The sequence below is a fragment of the Musa acuminata genome, chromosome BXJ3-4 (genome assembly GCF_036884655.1).
Source record: "Musa acuminata AAA Group cultivar baxijiao chromosome BXJ3-4, Cavendish_Baxijiao_AAA, whole genome shotgun sequence".
NCBI lineage: Eukaryota > Viridiplantae > Streptophyta > Magnoliopsida > Zingiberales > Musaceae > Musa > Musa acuminata.
The window spans coordinates 45,129,888-45,153,828 of NC_088352.1; the positions used below are offsets into that span (position 1 = coordinate 45,129,888).

The following is a 23,941-nucleotide window of genomic DNA, read 5'->3' on the forward strand; positions in this document are numbered from 1 at the left end:
GATATCATTTGCATCATATGCAGCCTGGCTGAGCTCATTCAGCAAATGCTTCACCGCGTTCCTAATCTGTTGCCTCTCCTCTGCATCATTCAGTACAGCTTGAATCATGGCGACGGAGCTCTGCAGCTTTTTTAGTTCAGCATCAAGGCCCTAGGCTGTTTGCAGTTCCTGCCACAGTTGAACCAAATTGGAAGCCAACAGTGGTATGACACCCGAGTGAAGCTCCATTGAGGAACGTTTCTGAGAAGCTTCTGAAAAAGAAAAAGATACAAGATAACTGAGAAAAAAGATTTAGGGCTTTTGTTAGAACTGTTGTATGACAGCCAACAGAATTCTGGACTTGTGAGGAGATGGTAGCTGAGCAATCACACATTGTGAAGGTGTGGTTAGAACTGCTTTGCCATTAAGATGGAGTTTTGGAGTGCTATTTTACAGAGTGCTCAGATTGCCATTAGCTGAGCAATCTCCTTGAATCTTTATCATATAAGGGAGTGCTCAGAGTGTCGCGATGCTGGTACTAAGGGTTAACTGGTCTATCAATTTTATTAAATTCAAATTATTTATCAAAATATTTAAATAAAATTTATATTAGTACTTCCATTAATCTCTGTAAGTCTATCTTAGTCTTGTCTAATTCCGACGTGGGATTAATAGGGATATTACAAGCTCCCGCACTTAAGTCTTAGATGATCATGTTTTTCTTCCTTTTAGTTAGCAAGTTCTTTGAAGATAAAAGGAAACAGAAAATTGAGTTTGATAGCGTTTTAGAATGCAGGGACTTGAGAAAAGAGGAATGGTGGCAACAGATTCTGATCACAACCTAAGATTCAGAGATGATGCAACCTTGCTGTTGCAATTGTAGATGAGCAACTTGCTGCTTTTGTTCGCAATCGTCAGTCTTCCTTGGTCTTTCAATATGGTCTTTCTATTGAACAGTATAAGGAAGCAACTTGGCTTTGTTAGCTGGAATTGAAGGTCTTCCTTCCTCTTGTTCTGCTCGGTTGCATTGTCATGTCAATTTCCAGGAGAGTTTCCCAGCGACTGCTGATCGCTATCTTTTTGGAGACAACAAATCTTGTCTTTCTCTTATTCGTGTTAATAATGGTTGTCTGATAGCTACAAATTTCTCCTATTTAGCAGTTCTCAGGAAATTCTCAAAACCTTCACATTCAAGAAGATGCTGGAGTCTTTAGATGAAAGCTATTCCAACTTTGGGACTCGTCAAAATCAGAAGTCATAGTTGACTGACTTGAGGATAGACAACAATATGAAATGAAGAACAAGTGCATGATATTGGCAGACAGCCTAATCGTTGAAGGTTTCTTGGTCTACTCTTTGAATCCGTCAGTTGAGTAGTTTCAGACTAACGGAGGATGATCCAAACAGGGCATGGTAATAATATTTTGTGTATTGCAAGCTGTCGACCGCAGATTTGTCATGATTAATCTTAAGATAAGCTGCGTATTTTTATTATCTGTAATCTAAGATAATTGTGTTGGTGTGAGATGATCCACTTTGATCATGTATACAATTTTCCTCCCAATTGATGGAATCATGGTTGTGGTAATAATTGTTTTCAGGTGTATGCAAAAAGAAAAATCGACCTGTTCTGTGAAATTTCTTGCCAGTTTCTATGCACTCCCGGTGCCAGAAATATGAAAATCTAATTAAATAGCTTAACGAATTTAGCTGCCATTATGGTTGTTTTTCTAGTTTCTAGGACTCATTTTAGACATTACAAGTATATGACAATGGATTTGCTCAGTAGAACATCATGGACACCTTCTATCATTGTCGACCTAGAAAATGGATTGTTGACTTACAGGCTTGACCTTGACTTAATGCTCAACCACACAGAAGAATGGACTAACAGATGAATGGAGGAGCGACATCTTATCACTCCATATTGTGTACAAGTAGATACCTGCATTATGATGCACCAGCAACCACAACCCCACTCCATGGCTACAGACAATGTCTATATTCCTTTCTTCCTTTCGGCCTTCATATGCATTCAACTGATAAAACCCAACATCTGCGACGGAGCTCTAACCTCAGGCTGCATCTCTCCCGAAAGAAGTGCTCTACTTGAGTTCAAACGAGGCCTGAAAGATCCTACCAACAGGCTGTCCTCTTGGGTGGGTGAAGACTGCTGCAAATGGGAGGGTGTGACTTGCAGCAATCATACTGGGCATGTCGTCAAGCTGGATCTCCACAATCCGCATCCTTTCTCTGATTTTGGTGACGAGCCACACAACAACTGGATCTTAGGAGGTGAGTTGAGGCCTTCTTTACTTGGTCTGAAGCACCTAAAGTACCTGGACCTAAGCATGAACGATTTTGGAGGCATTAATATTCCAGAATTCATGGGGTCATTCCATCAGCTCCAATATCTCAACCTCTCCAGAGCTGGATTGGGTGGAGTCCTGCCTCACCAGCTGGGAAATCTCTCCAATCTGCAGTATCTAGACTTGTCCAATGATTTCGTTCCCAATTCTTTTTCTGTGGTTAAGTTCAATGAATTTAGCATCGGTGATGCACTCTGGATTTCTCACCTTTCTTCTCTAAAGCATCTCAACCTGAACAGTGTCAACTTTCAAAATGGTACTCACTGGATGGAAGCTCTGAACATGCTTCCTTCTATCGTGGAGATATACTTATCTGAATGTGCAATTGGACGTGTTCCCCTCTCTCTTCCACATGTGAACTTTACATCACTGTCTGTTCTTGATTTGTCAGAAAATTTCATTAACTCTACGATGCCCTCTTGGTTATCCAACATAAGTGGCCTTGAGCACCTTGATCTCAATGGGAATTTCCTTCAGGGTAATATTCCACCGACCTTTGGTAACTTGGCTTCCCTCAAGGAACTTAATTTAGCTTACAATTCTCTTCAAGGAGGAATACCCACTTCCTTCAAAAATTTGTGCAAGCTACAGAATTTAATATTGCCAGGCATCAATATCAACCAACATTTGTTAGAACTTGATGAAATTTTTTCTGGTTGCATCAAGATGAGCCTAGTGATTCTGGACTTATCCTACACGAATATTAGTGGGCAGCTGCCTGAATGGTTATTCCAACTCAGGAAGCTTAAATCACTCCAGTTATCGCAGAATCTGATTTCTGGTCCCATTCCTGTATCACTTGGACAACTAGCATCACTCCAGGAGCTCTCTCTTGAACAAAATCAGTTGAATGAAACTATACCAGAAAGTATGGGGTGGCTATCTCAGCTAGTTTCGTTGGAACTTGAGCTGAACTTTTTGGAGGGTGTCATGTCTGAGGCACATTTTGCAAACCTCACAAAATTGAAACACTTATATTTGTGGTCCAACTCCTTGACTCTGAAGGTCAAGACTGATTGGCTTCCTCCTTTCCAGCTTGAATCCCTTCGGATAGGCTCTTGCAAACTGGGTCCTGAGTTCCCTACATGGCTCCAATCGCAAATAAATATTTCAGAAATTGATATGCCTAATGCTGGTATTATTGATGCTATGCCAAATTGGTTTTGGGGCTTAATTTCCACAGCAGAGTACGTGAGTGTCTCCGGCAATCAGATCAGTGGCCACGTACCCAATATATTGCATTTAAACAACCTCAGCTGGTTGGATTTAAGTTCAAACTACTTCGAGGGTCCCCTTCCATATTTTCCTCCTAGATTGGAATTATTAGATCTGTCAAACAATTCTTTTTCAGGAACAATTTCACTTGACATCATCATGAATATGCCCTACCTCTTATATTTATCGCTTTCAAAAAATAATTTAAGTGGTGAAATTCCCTTCTCTATATGCCAACTACGGGCCTTGGAGGCTCTTGATCTTTCAAAAAATATGTTGTCAGGAGAGCTCCCCAATTGCTGGAATAATTCTTCTAGAATTGACGTTATGGATTTTTCAAGCAACAATATATCTGGAGTTATTCCTGAGTCAATATGTTCCGTATCAACACTTCGGTCGTTGCATTTGAGCAATAATAGTCTATCTGGAGAGTTGCCTTTGTCCTTGAAAGATTGCAAGGAATTACTCCTTCTTGATGCCGGACACAATGGTTTGAAAGGTGAAATTCCAACCTGGATAGGTGAAAGTTTAACTCATCTAGAGTTCCTCAAACTGCGATCAAATATGTTGGCCGGAGATATTCCTCCAAATCTTTCAAGATTAAGTGCTCTTCAAATGCTCGACCTAGCCAATAATGAGCTGTCAGGAAATATTCCAAGGAGCTTTGGAAATTTTACTGCCATGAAAGTTATTGGAAGGTTTCCAAGTTTGATCGCATATGCAATTGAAGATAGTTATAAGGAACGGATGCTAGTAACAACTAAAGGAAACACTCTATACTATGATAAGTTACTTTCGCTTGTGAATATCTTTGACCTATCAGATAATAACCTATCTGGAGGAGTACCTGAAGAACTAACAAATCTTTCTGGCTTGTTCAGCTTAAATTTATCTGGAAACCATTTCACAGGAGAAATCACTGAAAATATCAGTAAATTACAACAGTTGGAGTCTCTTGACTTGTCGAGGAACAACTTTTCTGGCACAATTCCTTCTAACCTCGTTGCCCTGACTTCTTTGGCTTTCTTGAACCTCTCATACAACAACTTGTCAGGGGAAATTCCACACGGTAATCAACTTTTAACCTTCAATGATCCATCTATCTATACTGGCAATCCTGGTCTTTGTGGACTTCCTCTGAATCAAAGTTGCAATGTTAGTGAGACAGCACGAGGTCAAAGTAATGCGGATGATAGAGATGAGAATGAGATGATATGGTTCTACATGAGCATAGCACTAGGATTTGTTGCTGGTTTCTGGGCAATTTGGGGTCCATTGCTATTTAACAAGAATTGGAATATTTACTATTTTAGATTTATAGACAACATGCTTGACAAAGTTTATGTGTTCACCATACTAAACCTGTCTAGGATCAAAAGACGTTGTTGTTCCCAGCAAAAATAATAAATTTGAGCATTAATATGAGAGTTCGTCTCATGAACATAATATCATTATCTTGAATAAAATTTCTTCTTCTGAATACTTGTACACAAGTAAGTCATGCAATCTCAATTTCAACCATTTCTATCAAGATCTCAGTATCATATGAAGTGATTTAATTTTGGGCATTGCCAGAAAGCTTCCAACTTTTAATTAGTTTTTCCAAAATAGACATCTTTTTTTAAGTTGTTCAGTTTGGCAGAAATGAAAGGAGGCTAAAACTTACACGAAGATATGGATGGCATTTATGGTTTTCTTTTTCTTTCCTTCTCATTTGGGGTTGAAAACAGAAGTTCAAAAGATTCCCCTTTTTTTCTCGGCATTCATCCTCTATTTTCCCAAGTTTATAGTATCAACTTTTATCAAATGCATTTGCATGTCTTGTTCTTCCCAACCATTACACGTCAAGACTGATACAATTGATATCACAAGTTCTACTGCAAAAGATTTGGCCACCCTTATTCGATTAATTTGACTCTTATTGAACTTATGCACAGGTGTTTTTGTCATACATCACTCTTATTTATGTAAATCCAGTGTTAGTATATCTGGAATCAGGCATATTAATTTTGTAAGCTAACATTTTGTAAAGTGCTAGTATATATGTAAAGTGCCGGAATTTTGAAAGCTAAAATTCTAAATTATTGATCAAAATATTTAAATTAAAATTATAATGGTACACCCATAAAAGTCTTTCTTTGTCTTGTCAACTTTTGGCATGAAATTAATCAGGATATTATAAGTTCCTCACTTATGGCTTAACTTTCCGTGTCAAGGTCTATCGTAGCCCAGATCTAATTCTAATATGATGCATGTGAGACGTTGCCCAATGGTAGCTTTGTACCATGACGAATCCTCTGAATCCATCTACCGATAGCTATTTCCTATTCGAGCCCTCTTATTATGCTCCAATTATAGATTGGTTTTAATATCATTTATCGATTTATGCATATCATCCTTTCATAGGAGTTATATTTTCTTTATATCATTCTAATTTTATCGAATATTTCTAAGATATGTTGAATCTTAACAAAGATGTCAAACAATTAAGTATAGGAGTATGTAACATCCCATTAGTCTAATATCACAAGTAAATAAAACTCACAAGTAAATAACACTAAGATAAACTTATAGAGGTTTAATGAACATACTATTATTAACTTTACTTTAAACACTTTAACCAGTCGTTTGAATTTCTCTATATGCATGATCTGACTTATCAACATGAGATTATCATGTTTTTTTACATTTCATGAGTTAAGTTAGTAAGTTCTTCGTGATTAAAAAAACAGAAAATTGAGTTTAACAGAGTTCTAGAATGTATGGACATGAGAAAAGAGGAATGGTGGCAACAGATTCTGATCACAACCTACGATTCAGAGATGATGCAACCTTGCCGTCGCATTAGTAGATGAGCAACTTGCTTTTGTTTGCAATGGTCAGTCTTCCTTGATCTTTCAATTGAAAAGTATTAGGAAGCAACTTGGCTCAGTTAAAGTGTCCCTTCGTCTTAGTTGCATTATCATGTCAATTTCCAGGAGAGTTTCCCAGCAACTGCTGACAGCTGTCTTTTTGGTGGCCACAAATCTCGTCTGTCTCTTATTCGTATTAATTATGGTTGTCTGATAGCTACTAATTTCTCCTATTTAGCAGTTCCCAGGAAATTCTCAGAACCTTCACATTCAAGAAGATGCTCCAGTCATTTAAAACTCTTGTTAGGGTTCTTGAAGAGTTTTCTTTAGATGAAAGCTATTCCAACTTTGGGACCATCAAGATCAGGCATCATGGTTGACTGACTTGAGGATAGACAACAATATGAAATGAGGAGCAAATACATGATATTGACAGATAACCTAACAGTTGAAGGTTTCTTGGTCTACGCTCTTATCCCATTTAATGTTTATTGGAAGTAGAGATCCAACTGATGGATTGAAACATGTCTTTGATAGCTCTCTATGCACTCTTCTCACAACCCACAAGATTGTGGTAGTTGATTTTCTTATAAGGTGTATGTACTGATACAATTGGTATTTGGAATCTTTGTATGGTAATGGAGGTTTTGTGTATTTGAATGTGTCAGTTGAATAGTTTCAGACTAATGGAGGATGATCCAAACAGGGCATGATAAGATTTTGTGTATTGCAAGCTGTTGACCGCAGATTTCTCATGATTAATCTTAAGATAAGCTGCGTATTTTTATTATATGTAATCTAAGATAATTGTGTTGGTGTGAGATGATCCACTGTGATCAAGTGTACAATTGTCCTCCCAATTGATGGAATCATGGTTGTGGTAATAATTGTTTTCAGGTGTTTGAAAAAAGACAAATCGATCTGTTCTGTGAAATTTCTTGCCAGTTTCTATGCACTACCGGTGCCACAAATATGAAAGTCTAATTAAATAGCTTAACGAATTTAGCTGCCATTATTGTTGTTTTTCTAGTTTATAGGACTCATTTTAGACATTAGAAGTATATGACAATGGATTTGCTCTCATGGACACCTTCTATCATTGTCAAACTAGAAAATCGATTGTTGACTGACTGACTTGACCTTGACTTAATGCTCATCCATACGGAAGAATTGATTAACAGATGAATGGAGGAGAGGGATCTTCTCACTCCATATTATCTACAAGTAGATACCTGCATTGTGATGCACCAGCAACCAGAACCCCAATCCATGGCTACAGACAGTGTCTACGTTCTCTTCTTCTTATTGGCCTTCGTATGCATTCAACTGATAAAACCCAACGTCTGCGACGGAGCTCTAACCGCAGGCTGCATCCCTGCCGAAAGAAGTGCTCTACTTGAGTTCAAACGAGGCCTGGAAGATCCTACCAACAGGCTGTCCTCTTGGGTGGGTGAAGACTGCTGCAAATGGGAGGGTGTGACGTGCAGCAATCATACTGGGCATGTCGTCAAGCTGGACCTCCAGAATCCGGATCCTTTCTCTGATTTTGGTGACGAGCCATACAACAACTGGACCTTAGGAGGTGAGTTGAGGCCTTCTTTACTTGGTCTGAAACACCTGAAGTACCTGGACCTAAGCATGAACAATTTTGGAGGCATTAATATTCCAGAATTCATGGGGTCATTCCATCAACTCCAATATCTTAACCTCTCCAGAGCTGGATTGGGTGGACTCCTGCCTCACCAGCTGGGAAATCTCTCCAATCTGCAGTATCTAGACTTATACAATGACTTGGATCCCAATTTTGTGGTTCCGGTCCGTAAATTTAGCATTGGTGATGCACTCTGGATTTCTCACCTTTCTTCTCTAAAGCATCTCAACCTGAAGAATGTTAAGTTTCAAAATGGTACTCACTGGCTGGAAGCTCTGAACATGCTTCCTTCTATTGTCGAGATATACTTATCTCTGTGTGAAATTCCAAGTGTTCCCCTCTCTCTTCCACATGTGAACTTTACATCACTATCTGTTCTTGATTTGTCCTATAATTTCATTAGCTCTACGATACCCTCTTGGTTATTCAACAACCTTCAGGGTAATATTCCACCGACCTTTGGTAATGTCACAGAATTTTTTTTTATATATATTTCCATACAGACCAAATAGATAAACATTACTTTATTCATCATCTATAACCATTTATTACAATTCATTTATTCATCAAATTACAAATAGAAAAGTAAACATAGTGATGTTAACTTCAAGAGTCATCCAAGTGGCTCTACCTAGCGGTAGAGGAAGGTCCGCTCTCCACTAGAATCCGATTTAGTACTAGAGTGAGGCTGTTCTGAAAATAAAAAATAAAGAAAATTCAGCAACGCTGAGTAGGAACCCCAAAAGTCAAATCAAAATAAATACATGATCAAAATTCAATCAATCATCCCATTGGCGTATATCAAATACCCGAAGGAGCACTCCCTCAACAGCGGATGGAGAGGCTTTATCCTACGGGATGAGTTCGTGTTCTCCCAACAGCGGATGGAGGCAAACTCATATCGCACTCCCAACAGCGGATGAAGTGGTGTCCCACACCCGCCAAAGTGGGGACACGTTCCTCCCAACAGCGAATAGAGAAACCGTCCAGCCGCCACGTCTGACGGCCAATTAATCCCCGAAGGGAATCGCCCTACCTGCTCTCAGTAGGGAAATAATATAATCTTACACTAGTCATGTCCATTTCGGGATGAAATAACATATTTAAAATATCTCTTTCAAATATCATCAATATAAATTGGCCCTCAATTGACTTGAACTCTAGTTCAATCGATTCAATTGAACTCAATTTACTAGAACCTAACTGAATCGATCTCTAATCCTTATTTAACTGGAACCACCCTAGACTAGTATAATTTGGACTAGATTAAGTTCAATTTAGGATAAACTAACTTGAATAAGTCAATCAATTCGGAATCACCCTGAATTGATCTAGACTAATCAAGTATAGTTTAGTTCAATCAATATTTGGGCTCAAATCCAACAATAATGTTGGGCAATAATGTTGGGCTAGATTGAGCCAGCCCATCTACCGATCATATATATTATATATGACTGAGCATGCATCACATAAAGCTGGCCCAACCCTGGCCCATGGACTGGTCATATGCATCGCATGTGATCGCCCATGATGGTTGGGCTAGGATAGCCTATGAACCTACCCCGTGGGGTGGGCTTGGCTTGTGAGCAATTTCATATCACAGCATATATGCATTAATTGTTAGGATCGAGAGCACTAAGAGGGGGGGGGGTGAATTAGTGCAGCGGAAATCTTATAACGATTAAAAACCAAAAGCTGCGTTTGTTCAAAAACTATTATGATGCAAAAGCAAATTCTCAGTTTGTATCTAAGTGCAGTTTGCGTCTAAGCGCAGATTGCGTCTAAGCGCAGTTTTGCGTCTAAGCGCAGATTGCGTCTAAGCGCAGTTTTGCGTCTAAACTCAGATTTACGTCTAAATGCAGATTTACGTCTAAACGCAAATTTACGTCTAAACGCAGTTTTACGTCTAAACGTAGTTTTACGTCTAAACGCAGATTTACGTCTAAACGTAGTTTTACGTCTAAACGCAGTTTTACGTCTAAACGCAGTTTTACGTCTAAACGCAGATTTACGTCTAAACGCAGTTAGACGCAGATTTACGTCTAAACTTTGATGCTCGTTTGTATACTCGCAGAAGGCAGTATGCAGTTGAAACTAAGACGTAAACGTGAACTGAAATCTGATGATTGAGCGAAGAAAGCCGATTTACGTCTGAATGCAGTTTTACGTCTAAATGTTGAAACTCGTTCGTAAAATCGTAGAGGACAGATTGCAGTTATTAATAGGATTAAAATGTAAGCGTAAACTGCAAGGAAGCTCGTTCGTAAAAGCACGGAAAACAGTTCTGCAGAATCAAACGTAAACGTAAACTGTAATGTATGAAAATACGAGTTTACGTCTGAATGCAGATTTGGAAGAACAGCACTTAGATCTTGTTCGTGAAAGCGCAGAGAGCAGTAGTGATGAGGGAGGTTTGCAGTAATGATAAAGTGCTCGAAAATAAACGCAAACCAGAGATTTAGAGTGGTTCGGTCAGCCTTGACCTACTCCACTTTTGGCTTCCTCCACCGATGAGGTTGCCGACGTCAACTAGGTGCCTTCCTTCAATGGGCGAAGGCCAAACTTCCCTCTTACAATTTCTCTCCTTTTGGCAGGCTTAGGAGACAACCTTTACAGACCTTTCACTCCTCACTTTACAATTGGAAACTTGAAGAACAGAAGGAGGAGACTTAAAGGCTTTACAACACTTTTGAGCTCTTTAGAATCACAGAAAAGATCACAATTTCGGTATAGGTCTGTGTCTTTTCAGTGCTGAATGGGTGGGGTATTTATAGGCCCCAAACCAATTCAAAATTCGAGCTCAAAACGATCAAATCGATCAAATCCCAGAATTCTGGGATCAGGCGGTTGCACCTCTCGACTGGAGAGGTGGCACCGCCTGGCAGAGCTCGAAGACTGAGCTCTGCCGATTGCTTCTCTCTGCCAGAGCTCGAAGACTGAGCTCGATGGTTGCATCACCTGGCAGAGCTCGAAGACTGAGCTTGGTGAATGCATCACCTGGCAGAGCTCGAAACTGAGCTCGGTGGTTGCATCACCTGGCAGAGCTCCAAGCTGAGCTCAGGCTGATCCACCTCTCTGCCAAAGCTCGAAGACTGAGCTTGGTGAATGCATCACCTGGCAGAGCTCGAGACTGAGCTCAGGCTGATGCACCTCTCTGCCAGAGCTCGAAGACTGAGCTCGGTGGTTGCATCGCCTGGCAGAGCTCGGAACTTGAGCTCTGGCGGTGCAACCTCTTGGCTGGGGCGGTTGCACCTCCCAGCCTCGCAGCCCAGGCGGTTGCACCTCCTGGCTGGGGCGGTTGCACCTCTCAACCCCTCAGCCCAGGCGGTTGCACCTCCTGGCTGGGGCGGTTGCACCTCTCAACCCCACAGCCCAGGCGGTTGCACCTCCTGGCTGGGGCGGTTGCACCTCCTGGTGCAATCAGGGTCCGAATGGTTCACTCCATTCGGCCCACTTGAATCTTTTCAGGGGCCCAATTGCCCCAAGATTAAGCTAATGGGATCACCTCCCATTTTCATGCTTAATCATCATGCTAACTACGATTATCTCTAAGACAACTTCTGCAGCTTTGCTCCGATGCGTCAATCGCTTCTTCCGGCGAGTTTCCGGCCAACTTCCGTCGATCAACCGATGACCCTCGGTGATCCTTCTGCGGACATCCGGCATACTCCTGGACTTTGCGACGATCCACTTGGCGAGTTCCGACGAGCTTCGCTTGGCAAGCTTCTGGACTTCTCGGATCTGTTCTCTCTGAACCTCCGACGACCGTCCGAACTTCCGTCGAACTCTCGAACTCCCAACGTGATCATGATCTTGACTCCGGCGCAACTCCTGCTGCTTGTCTTACTCTCATCGTAGTTAATCCTGCACACTTATCTCAACACATAGATTAGATAACAAATGACAATTGACTTCATCATCAAAATCCGAGATTCAACAATCTCCCCCTTTTTGATGATGACAATCAATTGATAAAGGAGTTGTCCTTAACTCCCCCTATCTATATGCCATAGTTGAGATAAGTCAACCTTGAATTCAAGACCTAAGAATTCAAGTGACGTATTGATAAGTTAGATCAGTTAAACTTATCAATGCTCCCATCATGATGCCTATCATGATGTATCTCTTCAAGAATTATGTCAAGGCATGACATACATCATCAAGTTTGTATGATAGTGTTTGTAACCATTCATCATGTAATCATATAAAGCTACGAAGGACTTTTTTACATGATGCTCACATTTGAGATTTTCTAGTACGTTTGCATTTTCTTCACAATATCAAGATATGATGCAAACTATAGTACATGTTCACATATCTCTTGGTGATGCAAGGATGGCATAACATTATTTATAGCATCACTCAAGTATTTGCAACTATGACATAGATATGATTATGGCAGTTCAGCTATGACATAGTGTTTATCAATTCATATTTTTCTCCCCCTTTGTCATCAACAAAAAGCATGATAGCATTATCAAGCATATAAAGGAAGTCATGACATATATATTTCTTTATTGTTTTTGCTTGACGGAGGAAAGTCATTTTCCAAAAAGTTTTCATAAGAGTGTACGGGAACATCCCATTTTTAGCATACAACCCGAAAAATGAACTTCTTACATGCATTTGGTTAAAAATATTTGTCACATAATTTGCAACATGTTATTTGATCAAGCGTTGTCAAGGCATGTAATAGTAATAACATCCGAAAAATAATTTTAACTAGTTAATGTATTCGGACACATCAATAATCTCTATGGTTCCATCATGATTAGAGTGATGTCTAATATCAATGCGTTTGATTCTTGAGTGTTAAGCTTTTGATGTAGTAACACAATTATTTCAAGTGCAGCATTATATCATATTGTATAGCAAGATTCTCATTTCAGCAAGTGTAGCATTGTATCATATTGTATAGCAGGATTTTTATTTCAGCAAATTTTTGTTTGGCATCTTGATACATGGCATGATAGCAATCATATTAGCAACAGCAACCATATCAATGTCATACTGCTGACTTATCAACTTACATTGGTATGTTGCTTCATATTTTCAAGGCATAGGCTTTTAAACCTTTTTAGTTTCAGTGCAAAAACCGAGATAAACAACAAGAGATGTTTGCAAATATGCTTACATAGACAAAGATAACCATATCAGGGTAACATATGTACAGCATATCAGGTAACCATAAAGACAAAGTCCTTCATGAATAACATAAGGAGTTTACAACATGTCATATCAAAAACATCATATGTTTATACAAGTTTATTCATGAGGTGGAAGATTAAAGTGCCTAAGTAAAGAGTCAAATTGTCGATGGATTTGTTGTAGCTCGGTTAGGATTTGATCTTGTCGAAGTTCAAGCCGTTCTTGTCGTTGCTCAAATCGGTCCATCCGAATCCCGATATCTTCGATGGATGATGTGTGAGTTTGCTCAACCGGATGTGTTTCCTCATAGGGACAGATCGGAGGAGAGTGGGTACTCCTAAAGACTGGGGTTTCCGGCTCTGGTTCAGGTTCAGGTTGAGGGGGATCAGTTCTTCTAGGCATTCTAACCCAGTTACCGTTCCTATAGTGACATCTTAGTCGGTGAAGTAGATTTTTGTTTATTATGCTGTATCTATCTGATTTCATTACTTCTTCTTCTAGTGGTATTTGAATGTCGTAAGCTTTCATTATTCTGGTAATAATTCCACCATATGGGAGCATCATATCTTTCGTAGATAATTCCCACATGTTTTGTTGGATCAGATACCCAAGACAAATGTCACGTTCTTTCATAATTAGGTACATAATTCCTAATTCCAATTGACTCACTTCATCATGATGGTATTGCTTAGGAAGAATTATACTAGTCATGATATGATGAAGTATCTTAGTGTTAAAGGGCATTAGATGTTCACAACTTTTAGGAATAGATTCTACGTTAGGATTGGCAAGGATTGTTCCTAAGGCTTCAACGTAGGATGTTTCAATAGTTTTTTCATCCCATGATCCTTTGAAGTAAAGTCCTATGCTTTTCATGGGAATACCTATCATATCACAAATGAATCTATCAGTGATTGAAATGTGTTGTCCTAAGAGATAGGTTGATATCCTTTCTTCATCATCTTTTTGCATGTTGTTATAAAACAATCTAACTAGTCTAGGATAAATGGGTTCGTTGATCTGCAAAATGGGAAGTAGATTTAGGTTGGCAAACCAATGGATAGTCTCTACATTTCTTAGTTCATTCAGATCTACGTATTTTCCCTTATTGATGCTTCTTAGTTCGAAGGAGAGAAATTTTTCAGCATGGTTTTTGGAAAAAAGAGTGAGATCAAACTCTTCTACTACTCTCCTCTTTCCCTTGTCCCTTGAGGATCTTCTAGATCCCATTACTACTGCTGTTTAGAGGGATGATGATGAGCTAAAGTAAATGAAGAACAAAACAGAATTTAAGAGCTTCTTAAAGAGTACCTTTGTGAAATCTTCAAGAGAAGGAAGGATTCTTGATGTTTTGCTCCGAAATAAGAGGTATTTGGAAGGCTTAGAGGAGTGAAATGGGAATGGAGGAGACTTGGAAGAGTAGAGGAGGAAATGGGGGTGAGTTGGGGTCGGTTCCTCAGCCGGCCCTAGCGTGATTTTAAAGAGCAGAGCTGCTGGCGGTTGCACCTCTGGCTGGAGCGGTGCAACCTCTGGCAACCCGTGAAGGCTGGAGGTGCAACCGCCAGCTGGAGAGGTGCCACCGCCTGCAGCAGGTGAGCTCTCAAGATAATTTGATTAGGGAGCCTTTGCCTTGAGGAGAGTTTCAGAGCAATTGATGTTTGTTACATGATTTCGTATGAGTTTTTATCTAAGGAAGAAGCTCGTTGTAAGATAGATCTTTTAACGTGCGTACGTATGTTTGTTTGGTGTCCCTTTTAAGATCATGACATATTTAGTTTCTACAAGAATTTAATTCGTAGATGAACAGGTTTTGAAGATCAGGGGGGTATGTGAATTTGGATATGATATATTTCTAATTGTATCGTATTTGTGATTTCATAGCTTCCACTTGTTACTTAAGCGTTGCAAGTCCCTTTTTGATTCTTGGTTTATGACGATTGAGAGTCAAGGAGCAGAACATTATTTCTTGCTCCGGTCTAGACTTTTAATGTTTTTATAGGAACGGATGATCTTTAGGAACCCATTTGCTTTTGGGTGCCTCATAAATAGATCTACATTTTCTATCATGTTGCATAGAGTTTATCATGGTTCCTTTAGGAACCCAAATCAATTTGTTTGGACTTATTTTCTTGAATGGACAACAATGTGTCTTGTGTCCAGATTTGCAACAAAAGTTGCACTTGGTTTGGTGTTGAACGTGTAAGATGGGGCCTTTTACAAAGGTAGTTGGATTTCGGTGAGGACTCCTCACAAATCCAATCCCACTTCTTTTGGGAGCATGACCCTTGTTTGTAAGGATCATGTTTAATGACTTGCTACCAACCTCGAATTTCTTCAAGGTGTCCTTAAGTAGCAAGTTCTCTTTTTGTATAGTTTCTAACTCATGACATTTGATACATGACTTTAAACTATCATGATGTTCGATTTTTAATTTATCAAACTCACAAGTAAGATTATCATGTACCTTTTTTAGCAACTTGTATTTTCTATTTATAACTTTGCATTCATCAAATAAATCATGGAAGGCATTTAGTAATTCATCGAAAGATAAATCAGCATCTAATAAATCCGTTACCTCCTCTTCGATGGCCATAAAGGCGTAATGAGCAACTTGCTCGGTGTTGGACTCCTCTTCCTCAGATGCGCTCGAATCATCCCATGTTGCTTGGAGCGCCTTCTTCTTTGTTGTTCTTTTCTTGACTTGGGGACAATCACTTTTGTAGTGTCCCGGCTTTTTACACTCGTAGCAGATCACTTGGTCCTTCTTTGATTCAAGTTTATTTTTCATATCGTTTTTAAACTTGTTTCTTTTGAAGAATTTCTTAAACTTTCTTGTCAAAAGTGCCAAGTCATCGTCACAATCCTCATCACTTGAGTTTTCTCTCAAGTGGCATTCAGAAGTTTTAAGTGCCATATCCTTCCTGTTCTTTGGAAGGATGTCTTCTTGCTCTTCATGAGCTTTGCAGGTCATTTCGTAGGTCATTAATGACCCGATTAGTTCTTCAAGAGGGAAATTTTGCAGATCTTTTGCCTCTTGAATGACGGTGACTTTAGGATCCCAACTCTTAGGAAGGGATCTTAGTATCTTATTAACAAGCTCAAAATCCGAAAAGCTCTTTCCGAGTCCTTTTAGACCGTTGACGACATCCGTGAAACGGGTAAACATGTCGCCAATGGTTTCACTCGGTTTCATTCGGAAAAGTTCAAAAGAATGCAGCAACAGATTGATTTTTGACTCTTTCACTCTACTTGTGCCCTCGTGGGTCACTTCAAGTGTGTGCCAAATATCAAAAGCAGTTTCGCAAGTTGAAACACGATTAAACTCGTTTTTATCAAGTGCGCAAAATAAGGCATTCATAGCCTTTGCATTAAGAGCGAAAGCTTTCTTCTCCAAATCGTTCCAATCGATCATTGGAAGAGAAGATTTTGAAAATCCATTTTCAACAAGGTTCCACAGTTCAAAATCCATAGAAATAAGAAAGATCCTCATTCGGGTCTTCCAGTAAGTGTAGTCCGTTCCACTGAACATGGGTGGACGTGTAATTGAATGCCCCTCTTGGTTTCCGGCGTATGCCATCTCTCTTGGGTTTTAATCCTTTAGAGAGTTAACCTTGCTCTGATACCAATTGTTAGGATCGAGAGCACTAAGAGGGGGGGGGGTGAATTAGTGCAGCGGAAATCTTATAACGATTAAAAACCAAAAGCTGCGTTTGTTCAAAAACTATTATGATGCAAAAGCAAATTCTCAGTTTGTATCTAAGTGCAGTTTGCGTCTAAGCGCAGATTGCGTCTAAGCGCAGTTTTGCGTCTAAGCGCAGATTGCGTCTAAGCGCAGTTTTGCGTCTAAGCGCAGTTTTGCGTCTAAACTCAGATTTACGTCTAAATGCAGATTTACGTCTAAACGCAAATTTACGTCTAAACGCAGTTTTACGTCTAAACGTAGTTTTACGTCTAAACGCAGATTTACGTCTAAACGTAGTTTTACGTCTAAACGCAGTTTTACGTCTAAACGCAGTTTTACGTCTAAACGCAGATTTACGTCTAAACGCAGTTAGACGCAGATTTACGTCTAAACTTTGATGCTCGTTTGTATACTCGCAGAAGGCAGTATGCAGTTGAAACTAAGACGTAAACGTGAACTGAAATCTGATGATTGAGCGAAGAAAGCCGATTTACGTCTGAATGCAGTTTTACGTCTAAATGTTGAAACTCGTTCGTAAAATCGTAGAGGACAGATTGCAGTTATTAATAGGATTAAAATGTAAGCGTAAACTGCAAGGAAGCTCGTTCGTAAAAGCACGGAAAACAGTTCTGCAGAATCAAACGTAAACGTAAACTGTAATGTATGAAAATACGAGTTTACGTCTGAATGCAGATTTGGAAGAACAGCACTTAGATCTTGTTCGTGAAAGCGCAGAGAGCAGTAGTGATGAGGGAGGTTTGCAGTAATGATAAAGTGCTCGAAAATAAACGCAAACCAGAGATTTAGAGTGGTTCGGTCAGCCTTGACCTACTCCACTTTTGGCTTCCTCCACCGATGAGGTTGCCGACGTCAACTAGGTGCCTTCCTTCAATGGGCGAAGGCCAAACTTCCCTCTTACAATTTCTCTCCTTTTGGCAGGCTTAGGAGACAACCTTTACAGACCTTTCACTCCTCACTTTACAATTGGAAACTTGAAGAACAGAAGGAGGAGACTTAAAGGCTTTACAACACTTTTGAGCTCTTTAGAATCACAGAAAAGATCACAATTTCGGTATAGGTCTGTGTCTTTTCAGTGCTGAATGGGTGGGGTATTTATAGGCCCCAAACCAATTCAAAATTCGAGCTCAAAACGATCAAATCGATCAAATCCCAGAATTCTGGGATCAGGCGGTTGCACCTCTCGACTGGAGAGGTGGCACCGCCTGGCAGAGCTCGAAGACTGAGCTCTGCCGATTGCTTCTCTCTGCCAGAGCTCGAAGACTGAGCTCGATGGTTGCATCACCTGGCAGAGCTCGAAGACTGAGCTTGGTGAATGCATCACCTGGCAGAGCTCGAAACTGAGCTCGGTGGTTGCATCACCTGGCAGAGCTCCAAGCTGAGCTCAGGCTGATCCACCTCTCTGCCAAAGCTCGAAGACTGAGCTTGGTGAATGCATCACCTGGCAGAGCTCGAGACTGAGCTCAGGCTGATGCACCTCTCTGCCAGAGCTCGAAGACTGAGCTCGGTGGTTGCATCGCCTGGCAGAGCTCGGAACTTGAGCTCTGGCGGTGCAACCTCTTGGCTGGGGCGGTTGCACCTCCCAGCCTCGCAGCCCAGGCGGTTGCACCTCCTGGCTGGGGCGGTTGCACCTCTCAACCCCTCAGCCCAGGCGGTTGCACCTCCTGGCTGGGGCGGTTGCACCTCTCAACCCCACAGCCCAGGCGGTTGCACCTCCTGGCTGGGGCGGTTGCACCTCCTGGTGCAATCAGGGTCCGAATGGTTCACTCCATTCGGCCCACTTGAATCTTTTCAGGGGCCCAATTGCCCCAAGATTAAGCTAATGGGATCACCTCCCATTTTCATGCTTAATCATCATGCTAACTACGATTATCTCTAAGACAACTTCTGCAGCTTTGCTCCGATGCGTCAATCGCTTCTTCCGGCGAGTTTCCGGCCAACTTCCGTCGATCAACCGATGACCCTCGGTGATCCTTCTGCGGACATCCGGCATACTCCTGGACTTTGCGACGATCCACTTGGCGAGTTCCGACGAGCTTCGCTTGGCAAGCTTCTGGACTTCTCGGATCTGTTCTCTCTGAACCTCCGACGACCGTCCGAACTTCCGTCGAACTCTCGAACTCCCAACGTGATCATGATCTTGACTCCGGCGCAACTCCTGCTGCTTGTCTTACTCTCATCGTAGTTAATCCTGCACACTTATCTCAACACATAGATTAGATAACAAATGACAATTGACTTCATCATCAAAATCCGAGATTCAACATTAATAATATAAATAGAAATATAATAATACATTAAAAGATAAATAAGGAGAAAAGCTTTAATACAAGGAATTAACATTCTAAATTTGAATAGAAACCATAACAATAGACTAGGAGATAAGTTTTAATAAAAGGAAATAATCTTCTAAATTCAAATAGAAATCATGATTTCAACATATATAAAATTTCAACATATTCTAATCAAATTTTTAAATCATTCAGAATAACATATTTTAAATTTCAGATCAAAGAATATCAAAAAAAAGATTTTTGATAACATATTTCAATCTAACAAGATTTTAATCCAGATAAGATTAAAAATGATTGTAATGCCAAAAAATATCATATAAAATATATAAATTTTTAACATATTTAAATCTATAATAAAAACCACAATCATGGGTCAAAGAACATTATAAAAATTTTAACTGATTGCTTTAATGCAATAATAAAAATTTGACATTTAAAGAATTGATACATATTTTTCAAACTACAAAACTTTCAACATTTAAAGAATCAAAATAAAAACTAAAACTTTTATATTCAAGAAAAGTAGGGAAACCTACATCTCGTCAGCAGAATGTAACTCCTCGTTCCTCCCGCTGCCAGGCTCAACTAAATGAGGAACGAAGGAGAGAAATCCATCCCTTTAAATAGGAGGATGTGAGCCTCCATTAAAGGAAATATATATTCATTTTCGTATTTATTTAATATAAATTATTTTAATTTAATATACTAACAAATATGATATCATCCTATTTGGAATGCTTAATAGTTATTTCCTTAATTCGTATTAACAAACAAGGAAATAGATTAAGATTTCCTTAAATTACAATGACAAGTAAGGAAAGAAAATCAATTCTTAATCTTAAATATTTGATGTGATTACAGGTAACTTGGCTTCCCTCGAGAAACTTAATTTAGCTTTCAATTCTCTTCAAGGAGGATTACCCACTTCCTTCAAAAATCTGTGCAAGTTGAAGAATTTAATATTGACAGCCATCAATATCAGACAAGATTTGTTAGAACTTGATGAAATTTTCTCTGGTTGCATCAAGATGAGCCTAGAGGTTCTAGGCTTATCCGGCACGAATATCAGTGGGCAGTTGCCTGAATGGTTATTCCAACTCAGGAAGCTTAAATCACTCCAGTTGGAGCATAATCTGATTTCTGGGCCTATTCCTGTATCAATTGGACAACTAGCATCACTCCAAGAGCTCTTTCTTGGTCAAAATCAATTGAACGAAACAATACCAGAAAGCGTGGGGTGGCTGTCTCAGCTAGTTACTTTGGACCTCCAGCACAACAATTTGGAGGGTGTAATGTCTGAGGCGCATTTTGGAAACCTCACAGAATTGAAATACTTGTATTTGTCGTCCAACTCGGCTCTAAAGGTCAAGAGCAATTGGCTTCCTCCCTTCCAGCTTGATTCCCTTCGGATGGACTCTTGCAAACAGGGTCCTGAGTTCCCTGCATGGCTCCAGTCGCAAAAAAATATTTCAGAAATTGTTATGTCTAATGCTAGTATTATTGATGCTATGCCAGACTGGTTTTGGAGCTTAATTTCCACAGCAGTGTACGTGAGTGTCTCCGGCAATCAGATCAGTGGCCACGTACCCAATTTATTGCATGTAAACAACCTCTACCAATTGGATTTAAGTTCAAACTACTTGGAGGGTCCTCTTCCATATTTTCCTCCTGGATTGGAATTATTAGATCTGTCAAACAATTCATTTTCGGGAACAATTTCACTTGCCATCTTCACGAATATGCCTAACCTCCAATATTTATCATTTTCAGAAAACAATTTAAGTGGTGAAATTCCCTTCTCTATATGCAATCTGTCGGTCTTACAGGTTCTTGATCTTTCAAAAAATATGTTATCAGGAGAGCTCCCCAGTTGTTGGAGTAATTCTTCCAGAATTAGAGTTATGGATTTTTCAAGCAACAACATATCTGGAGTTATTCCTGAGTCGATATGTTCCATAGTATGGCTTCAGTCGTTGCACTTGAGCAATAACAGTCTATCTGGAGAGCTGCCTTTGTCCTTGAAGGATTGTGGGAAATTAATCCTTCTTGATGCCGGACATAATGATTTGAAAGGTGAAATTCCAACCTGGATAGGTGAAAGTTTAACTAGTCTGAGGTTCCTCAATCTGCGATCAAATATGTTGGCCGGAGATATTACTCCAAATCTTTCACAATTAAGTGCTCTCCAATTTCTCGACCTTGCAGATAATAAGTTGTCGGGAACTATTCCAAGGAGCTTTGGAAATTTTACTGCCATGAAAGTTATTGGAAAGTTTTCAAGTTGGATAACAAATTCAATAGGTTACAAGGAGCAGATGCTTATAACAACTAAAGGAAACACTCTAGACTATGATATCTTGCTTTCACTTATGAATATCTTGGACCTCTCAGATAATAACCTATTTGGAGGAGTACCCGAAGAACTCACAAGTCTTTCTGGCTTATTCAGCTTAAATTTATCTGGAAATCATTTCACAGGAGAAATCATTGAAAATATCAGTAAATTACAACAGTTGGAGTCCCTTGACTTGTCAAGAAACAATTTTTCTGGCATAATTCCTTCTAGCCTCACTGTCCTGACTTATTTGGCTCACTTGAATCTGTCATACAACAACTTGTCAGGGGAAATTCCTCTCGGTAATCAACTTCTGACTTTCAATGATCCATCGATCTATATTGGCAATCCTGATCTTTGTGGGTTTCCTTTGAATCAAAGTTGCAAAGACAGTGAGACAGCACAAAGTCAAAGTAATACAGATGATAGAGATAAGAATGAGATGATATGGTTCTACACGAGCATAGCACCAGGATTTGTTGTTGGTTTTTGGGCCGTCTGGGTACCTTAATATTTAACAAGAATTGGAACCTTTACTACTTCCGATTTATAGACAACATACTTGACAAAATATGTGTTTACCGTACTGAAAGTTTCTAGGATCAGAAAACGTTGTTGTTCCCAGCGAGGATAAATTTGAACATCAATATCTTCTGTACGAGAGTTAATCTCATTAATATCATATCATCAGCTTGAATAAATTTTCTACTTCTGAATACTTCTGGACTTGTATACAAGTAAGTCATGCACTCTCAATTTTGATCATTTCTGTCAAGATCTCAGTACCATACGAAGTGTTCTAATTCTGGGGATTGCCAAAAAGCTTGCACCTTTTAATTAGTTTTTCCAAAATAGACACCCCTTTTTTAGTTGTTCAGTTTGGCAGAAATTAAAGAAGGTTAAAACTTTTACGTAGATATAGATAGAATTTATGGTTTTCTTTTCTTTCTTTCTTTTTCATCCTCAAATTTCCCAAGTTTATAGTATCTACTTTCATCAAATGCATCTGCATGTCTTGTTCTTCCCAAGCATTACACGTCAAAACTGACACAATTGCAATCACAAGTTCTGTTGCAAAAGATTTGGCCACCTTATTCGATTAATTTAACTCTTATTGAACTTATACGCAGGTGTTTTTACCATACGCTACTCTTGTTTATGTAAATCCAGTGTCAGTATATCTAGAATCAGATTTCATTTTACATTACTAATTTTTTCTAGAGATCAAGGTTTAAATTATCATTAACCCTCCCTACAGTCCACATTGATGAGAGCCTCTCATGCAAAGGTATGTCTTCTTTTAAATATCTTCAAAGATTAAATTTAACTCACATAAAAGAGCTTTCATATATTAATGCAGTCTGAATTTTGATATAGAATAACATGTCATCACTGTCAAGATACGCCAATTCTGCCCTAGAAGGACAGCCTGATTTAGAGCTGGAGTAGCTTGGATCTGAATTCCATGAACACTGGAGTTGTTTGTGATGGTTTAGTATGTGCTTTCTACCCTTCAAAGTTGTGTGCTCACAAAGAGCAAATAAGGTTCATACACAAGAGACTTGTTGTATTTGAGATGTTACTTGTGCTTCATGCTTCTTGCGCCCTTGTAGAACTTTAAGGGGTTCTCTTGTTGCATGTTGAGTCTTGCTGTAAGTATCCTCCAAACTGAACACTGCTAGAACTATCCGACTGAAGAAGCTATGGATGCATCTGTAGTTGCAACAGATGGGGCTGTTTAATATGATCTACTCATGTAATGATCCTCTTGTTTGAGATGCTTGTCTTCATCAATCGAATACAGATTGGTTGCATCATAAGCTCAAGTCCACCAAATGTGCAGCTGCATGATCTTCTTGGATCTCATGTTCAGATCTTTTCAGTTGATGAGTCTCCCATTAATGGGGGACATGCTGCTGCAGCTGATGGAATTGGGCCGAAGAGGCTTTCACATGCATGTCAATGTGACAAGGATGATCTGTGCATGCAGGAATAATCCATTTATGATCTACAGAGTGTGGCCCCTCTCTGAGCCGCTCACAATGAATTTTGCCATGGATTCTGTGTCATGACTCGGGATGTAGACGAGCTTCATTTGATTACCTGTTGCCATTAGCACTCAAATGTAAGCAAAGTTCACAAGAATGTAATTCTTGGTTCAAACTGTTTTGTGGACGGTTACATCAACATTTTCTTATGGATCTAATTATCACCCTCCATAAATAAGAGTGATTAAGATCAGGAGTGAATCGAGATTAATAATTTTTCTAGTATCCAATAAATAAAAAATTATGTCTTTTTATTTAATTATAGACATTATCTTGTACAAAACTCGAGAATTGATTTTAAATAATTGTTATTATTTTTGTAAATAAAAATATCTATTGCTCAAAAGATA

At 39.5% G+C, this 23,941-nt stretch overlaps 2 protein-coding genes across 2 annotated transcripts; both read left to right on the top strand.

Annotated features, from left to right (window-relative positions):
- Positions 1-1,908: 1,908 nt before the first annotated feature.
- Positions 1,909-4,988, top strand: LOC135636037 (receptor-like protein EIX2). Its single transcript, XM_065147567.1, has one exon. It carries the CDS (start codon positions 1,932-1,934, stop codon positions 4,965-4,967), a length of 3,036 nt encoding a protein of 1,011 aa, XP_065003639.1. The 5' UTR covers positions 1,909-1,931; the 3' UTR covers positions 4,968-4,988.
- Positions 4,989-7,658: 2,670 nt separating this feature from the next.
- On the top strand, positions 7,659-23,287 carry LOC135635075 (receptor-like protein EIX2). The gene is made up of 3 exons (XM_065145920.1): positions 7,659-7,997; positions 20,070-22,831; positions 22,921-23,287. Exons 1-2 carry the CDS (start codon positions 7,685-7,687, stop codon positions 22,052-22,054), a joined length of 2,298 nt encoding a protein of 765 aa, XP_065001992.1. The 5' UTR covers positions 7,659-7,684; the 3' UTR covers positions 22,055-22,831; positions 22,921-23,287.
- Positions 23,288-23,941: the final 654 nt, after the last annotated feature.